Here is a 7345-nt window from a genome sequence, read left to right on the forward strand (position 1 = left end):
ATGATGATGATGATATATATATATATATATATATATATATACATACCTTTGAAATTTCATTCTTTGGTAGGCAAAAACTTCTTAAACAAAGATGGTTAACTTAAACATTAAATTTACTTTCAAGAACTTCCAAGAAAATTGTTAGCTGTAAAAGAACTTACTTCATGAAATGATTTATTTCTAGCTTATTTTCTTGGACTACACCTTATCTTTCTACAGATTGCATTCTATTCATCATTTTTCTTAATTTTTTTAATTATGCTTAATTTTAATTTTTTGTTTACTTCATACCATCTCATATCACTCTTTTTACCCATCTTACCATATATTTTTGCAATTGGTATTATGTGTCATTATTTCATATGCAGGTATGTCTACATATATACATACATGCACATGTTTCTATGTGCACATATGTGTATGTTTGTGCATATACATATCTATGAATGTGTATTTGTATGTGTAGTACTCTCTTGTTTATCTTAGTCCTTTAGGGATTAACTGAGGAATTCAAGACTGACTGTCCCTGGGAGCTCCTCTACACTTGTTCTTATAACTGAATCACTCACTACCAGACCTAGAGAAGAAATTTCAGGTATGAAAACAAGGCCTGGAATCTAAGGGCCTTAGAGCTAATTTACCAAAATCCAAAGTCCTAGTAAGTAGGAAAATAGACAAATCACAAGTCCCTTCAGTGAGATGGCTCTGCTTGATATGTAAGAAGGCTGTTGGTAGAAACTCCATACTTTGTACCCAGTGCAAGCTTTGGACACATAAGAGGTGTAGTGATATCACAGCAAGGTTAGTGGAGAATATAGTCTTTATGTGTGGTAAATGTACAGATACAATGAGCACTAAAAATGTGCAGACAATACACTCCCTCAAATGCTTGGGAGTGGGGGGGGGGGTCATTAGAAGTAGTAGATAGCTTCTGTTACCTAGGAGACCAAGTTAGCAGTGGTGGAGGGACTTCTGAAAGTGTGGTTGCTAGAATAAGAACAGGCTGAGCAAAGTTCAGAGAGCTTCTACCTTTGAGAGAAAGGCAGATTGTATGATGCCTGTGTATCTACAGCTATGTTACATGGCAGTGAAACATGGGCTTCGACTATGGAGGACTTGTGAAAGCTTGAAAGAAATGAAGCTAGCATGCTCCACTGGATGGATAATGTTAGTGTGCATGCACAACAGAGTGTAATGAGTTAAGAGGAAAACTGGATATAACAGGCATCAGATGTTGTGTGCAAGAGAGAAGACAGCGCTGGTTTTGTCATGTGATGTGTATGGATGAGGACAATTGCATAAAGAAGTGCTGAGCTCTAATTGTGGCGGGTACCTGGAGAAGGGGTAGACCTAAGAAGATATGTAATGAAATGGCGAGAAAGGATCATCAGATACTGAGCCTCACTGAAGAAATAACAAGGGACCAGGAGATGTAGCAATTTGTTGTACTTGATAAAACATGTCAAGGTAAGTAAAATTGCTGTCTTCCATACATACAGGGTCGTCCTTTCAGGTGCTAGTGCCACATAAAAAGCACCCATGCCAGTGCTGCATAAACGTACCCATGCTGGTGCTACGTGAACACACTTGTGTCAGTGGCATGTAATAAACACCCAGCACACTTTGTTAAGTGGTTGACATTTGAAAGGCCATCCAGCCATAGAAACTATGCTACAACACAATTGGAGTCTGGACAGCTCCCTGCTATTCAGCTCCATGTCAAATCGTCCAACCCATGCCAGCATGAAAAGCAGATGTTAAGCAATGATGATGATGATACATGCTTACTTGCTTGTGACAACCTATCAAGGGTGATAACAGTGTAATCTAAGACATTAATCCTCCTCTTCCTCCAGTACATTGTTTCTCATATGAGTGGACATGGCTGACAAGACCAATATGAAATAGATCTTGTGACACTGAGGGCATTGAAAGTGACAGGAAATTGATGACAATGTCTTCTCTTTTCATGCAGTCTCCAGCATTCAGTTTCAAAGTGCTCTACTCCAGTATCACACACATACCTCCATGCCTTCCGATTAACAGTTAGGATCTCTAACTGTTTGTGGGGGATACGGCATAAAATGAGAGACTGCTTGAGGTAATGATGAAAACAGTTTTGAACATCCATGAGCCCTCCTTCTAGTCTCAGTCTTGCTGAAGAGGACTGTCTTTGGGAGCCAGTTACCTGACATCTGAATCACATGGCCAACCCAACAGAGAAGATAGTGAAGGTTGCAAGACTCAATGCTGTAGATCCCAACTCTCAGGAGGATTTTGATATGAGGCACCTTGTCCTTCCATGTGAAACCAGGAATATTTTGGAGCGATCTGATATGGAACACTTCTAGTTGTCTGATCTGCAGCTGATAAAGGGTCTAGCACTCAGACCCATACAGGAGGATGAATACACAAACAGCTCAATAGATGGACATTTTTGTACTTGCTCTAAGGTGCCTTGCCTGCATGGAGCTGAATTGAACTATCTTAAATAATGTGTGTGTGTCTGTGCATGCATGTGTGTAAGGGGATGAATTTCCTGTTATATATTATGCAAGATCTGAAACATACATATTAAATGCTTAAATATATTAGTGGTGTCAAGGCCATATACTACCACCTCCAACATCTCTTAACCACACCCCAACATCTGGTTCACTTCCTTCCATTCTTTCCACCAAAACCATGACCTTCTTAACTCTCTACTCCTTGTCTTTTTCCTCATGTTTTATATGCGCATATACAGATTCAACCATCCCTTTTCTTTTCAGTGCTACTTTCCTTTTTTCCCTTCCCCACTACCTCACTTCACACGCGCGCGTATGTGTGTGTGTATTCGGTGCAAATGGTTTTTTATACAGCACCGTTTTTACAATCCTGTAAATGATATTAATGGTATATTTATATAAGCTTAAAACTTATGGCGATCACCATGCGATGACTAAAGAAAATAGTCTAATAAAGGGGCATATAAGCCCTTGACAGAAAAGAAAAGGGTTTGTTATCTACGTGGATATATATATCTTTCTATCCTTTAACTATTGCTCCCAACTCTCTAAATATTTATCTCCCTTCCTTCTTTCCTTTCTATATATATTCATCCTCTTAAGTTTGCAGCCAACTTCTACTACTCTAATCATATATATTGAACTACTTTCATCAACTGGGTTATATTTTGAAATATTTTAACCGAAGAAGGTCCTGTGTAATGGATGCATTTCCTTTTATATTACACGAACCTGAAATGTACATACTGTCTACTACCATATCCCTCCACACAACAAGGGAATAATCACCAGCTATTTTACAATTCAGTGGCAAGACCTGGAGAAAGGAATCATGAATCTTCTTATAACAGCTACTAATAAAGTAGTCAAAGGACTAACAATGGAATTAGATAACCGATAAGGGATACTATAGATGATCTTACAGTGACAACTACAACCCAAGTGGAGGTAGAAAGAGTGTTGATTTCACTTGAATACATGACAACGAAGGCTAGATTGAAGTTTAAGCCCAAGAAATCTAGGAGTGCAGTAATCAGGAAAAGCAAGTTAACAAACACAATCAAACTGCAAGTGCAAGGAAGGCTATTCCATCAATAGAGAAAATTTTGATCAAATGCCTTGGGAAGTGGTTTGACAATTCATTCTGATGGAAGCAATGTCACCAATACTGAGAAATAGAGGAATGGCTGAAGGGGATTGAAAGATCAGGGCCTCCAGGAAAATACAAGGCATGGCTCTACCAACACAGATTGCTCCCTGCCTCATGTGGTTATGAGATGTATGAGTTCCAATGACAAGAATAGAAAGAGTAGAGAGGAGGATAAACAACAGAGGGTGAATTGTAAACAGGTACCTCCAAAGGTGACTGAATACCCCTCCAAGCTTCACTTTGATAGGCCTATACATAAGATCTGAACAGCTCCAACTTCCTCTGCCATTTGTGGTGAAGAAATTCAAGGTCACAAAGTGTAGGACTCCTAGAATGAGTGTGTCAGACTGGCCCTACCACAGTTGCAAAGGATGAAGCTGTGTGACATCATTGGAATGATATGTAGTGGAAGGCAGGGTCTTGGTTCTTCCTATTTCCAACAATGGAAGAAAGCAGATATCAAAGGAAAGAGGGTCATGATCAGGCAGAAGCTCAGCACCAGGAGGAAGAAAGATGGGCAAGGGCTGTGGAACCGGTATCTCAAGGAGTCTTGACTAAATGGAACCCCTAGGTCTAGGTTCTACAACAAGGCAGCTGACCTGAAATTTGTCAGTTATGGCCTGGAAAACAATGATGAATAGGAGGGGATGGAGAACCAAGCTCTGGTGAACACCCACCTGTATTCTAAATTCATCATTATTCAGGGTTCTCAACTTACAGTACTCCTCTACATGGCTTGTATGGTTTTCACAAGTAATTCATCTATCTATAGCTTTCTCAGAGACCACCAGGTCACTAGGTCACCAAATGCCAAGTATAATGGTTTTACTTCTAACTAAATACTTCTCCTGCAGTTGTCTTACTAAAAAGATGACTTCAGTAGTACATCACCCTGGCACATCTCATCTAGTTTTATTCTGTTTCAAATTTATTGTGCTATAACGTTCTACAGGAAAATTTTAAAAATCTATTTACCACAAACAAGTGTGCATTATTGTACATTATTATAAATAATAATTAATCAGCATGGCGCTGCTGGAGTGAAAAATAAGACTATGGAGAATTCACTGAAAAGCAATTTAATATTAGTTACCAATACTACAAGTAATAAGAAAGAAATAAGCCTCTCTACTAATAGCACGAGGCCTGAAATTTTGTGAGGTGGAGTCAATTAATTACACTGACCCCAGTTCTCAACTGGTACTTATTTTATCAACCTTGGAAGGATGAAAGACAAAGTCAACCTCAACAGAATTTGAACTCAGAATATAAAGTTGCAATTAATGGCTTCAACTTTTGGCACATGACCAGCAGTTTATGAGAGGAGGATGAAGTCAATTACAGTAATCCCAGTATTTAACTGGTACTTATTTTATTGACCCAAAAAGGATGAAAAGCAAAGTCAACTCCAGCAGAATGTGAACTCTTCTGTAAAGATGGATGAAATGCCACTGAGCATTTTGCCTGGCATGCTAATGATTCTGATAGCTCACCTCTAGCAATAAGAAAGTAATGATAATAATAATAGTTAATAAGGTATTACAGTTTTCAATGAAGTTGAGGGGACTGAAGAGGAAAAAGTAAGTGACTGAGTTGCAAGATTACATATTATCAACAAGAGAAACTCAGACGTTAACTTAGCTGAGAAGTGCACAATCAATGTGTCTGTCTGACTCATCAGCAAGGATTTATTTAAGATGGACACACATGTATATATGTACACATACGTATATATAAATATAAAACATCATCATCCACTTTTCCATGTTCAGATGGGTTGGATGAAATTTGATGAGACAGATTTTCTGCAGTCAGATGCTATTCCTGTTGACAACCCTTGCCTGTTTCCAAGCAAGGTAATTTTCCCTTGGCCAGACATGTTTTCACAGAAGATTGGAAACAAAAGACACTACAAATATGACAGTGATTCTTATTTACAATTGTCAGGCAATATCCAGACAAGGTAATACTAACACAAACCCACACACATATATATGTGTGTAGCCTAGCAGTTGGGGTGTTGCACTCATAATTGCTAGATCATGGGTTAAATTCCTGGACTGAGCAGCATCTTGTATTCTTGAACAAAACACTTAATTTCATGTTGCATTGCAATCATTTAATCATCTGTGTGATTGTTCAGTAAAAAATTGCGGAACACTCATCTATCATCAAACTACAGGAGTGTCCATAATATATATATATATACACATACATACACACAATGGGCTTCTTTTAGCTTTTGTCAGCCAAATCCACTTGCAAGGTTTTGGCTGGCATGGGCTAAGGTACAAGACATTTGCCCAAGGTACCACACAATGGGACTGAGCCCCAGACCATATGACAGGGAAGGAAGATTCTTAACCACACAATCCTGCCTGTACCTTTCTGTGTGTATTTTTGGTGCATCACATGATAGCTAATGATATATATATATGTACATTAAAATGGTAATAGAAAATCAGTTTGCAGAAATAAAAAAACATCCAGAATAATATAATAATGATTCTTACCTGGTTTTATGAGCATGAAGAAGGCAATACCAGTGATGGAGCCAAGCAGATTACTTAAAATAACAACTATTAAAGCAGATATTCCAAGTTTTCCATTTGATTTCACATCAAGTGTAGCAGAACCTTAACAAAAAAGGTGAAACATAAGTAGATATCAGCATTTTTTGATGGAAGTAGTGAAGTGGTAGAATTGATTGAAGTCCACAATAATCTAGCTTCATTACTATATATTTTTAGGTTCTAATCACAACAGAGTCAACTATCCTTCTCATTACTTATGGGTTAATAATGTACATAGCTTTCATGTCTCTTGGACAATTTCATTTAGGGGTAAAGTGAAGTCAGTTAATTGAATTAAGTCCAGTGCAGTGATGATACTTATTTATGGGTCAATACATTTTGGACATTGTTTTGGTGCCACAACTGGGTGGTGAATGTTTTGATGCTATGAACATTTTTATGTGATACACTGTATGTTATTCTGCATATCTTTAAATCCCAAAGTTGAAATTATTGAACTATTCAACTACTGAAAAACTAAACCAAATTTAGCTGTTTGTCTAGGTTACAGATGGTACCAGTGTTCCTACCAACAGGTAGCATCCAAGCTGCATTTGCTACAGCAGCACTTCTACAAGTCTACCATTCTGTTATATTTTTATTACTCTCTTTTTACTCTTTTACTCTTTTACTTGTTTCAGTCATTTGACTGCGGCCATGCTGGAGTACTGCCTTTAGTCGAGCAAATTGACCCCAGGACTTATTCTTTGTAAGTCTAGTACTTATTCTATCAGTCCCTTTTGCCGAACCGCTATGTTATGGGGACGTAAACACACCAGCATTGGTTGTCAAGCGATGTTGTGAGGACAAACACAGACACACAAACATATACACACACATACATATATACATACATAAAGAGAATAAAAAGAATGAATGGGAGAAAGAGAGCCTGCCGTATGTCGACCCAATAGAGGGACCAGCTATCCGAGTTGATAGTACCAGGGTAGATAAAGCAATTAAGAGTATGAAGACCGGGAAAGCCCCCGGCCCATCAGGAATCACTGCAGAGATGCTCAAAATATCTGGCAGTGTTGGCTATAGCCTAGTCACCCGTATTACGAACCAGGTGATACACGAAGGAGTCATACCCAATGACTGGTGTAGCAGCATCA

The 7345-nt window shown here is 38.3% G+C and overlaps 1 protein-coding gene across 8 annotated transcripts in view; it reads right to left on the minus strand.

Annotated features, from left to right (window-relative positions):
- Window positions 1–7345, minus strand: part of LOC106875848 (excitatory amino acid transporter 1-like) — a 321485-nt gene that overhangs the window by 285639 nt on the left and 28501 nt on the right. For 7 of the 8 annotated variants that reach the window (XM_052969535.1, XM_052969533.1, XM_052969529.1 and 4 more), the window contains exon 3: window positions 6171–6293. The exons of the other annotated variant lie outside the window; for it this stretch is intronic. In XM_052969535.1, coding sequence (XP_052825495.1) covers window positions 6171–6293 — 123 coding nt within the window. The remainder of the gene's footprint in view (window positions 1–6170; window positions 6294–7345) is intronic. 8 annotated transcript variants of the gene reach the window in all.

The sequence above is a fragment of the Octopus bimaculoides genome, chromosome 7 (genome assembly GCF_001194135.2).
Source record: "Octopus bimaculoides isolate UCB-OBI-ISO-001 chromosome 7, ASM119413v2, whole genome shotgun sequence".
NCBI lineage: Eukaryota > Metazoa > Mollusca > Cephalopoda > Octopoda > Octopodidae > Octopus > Octopus bimaculoides.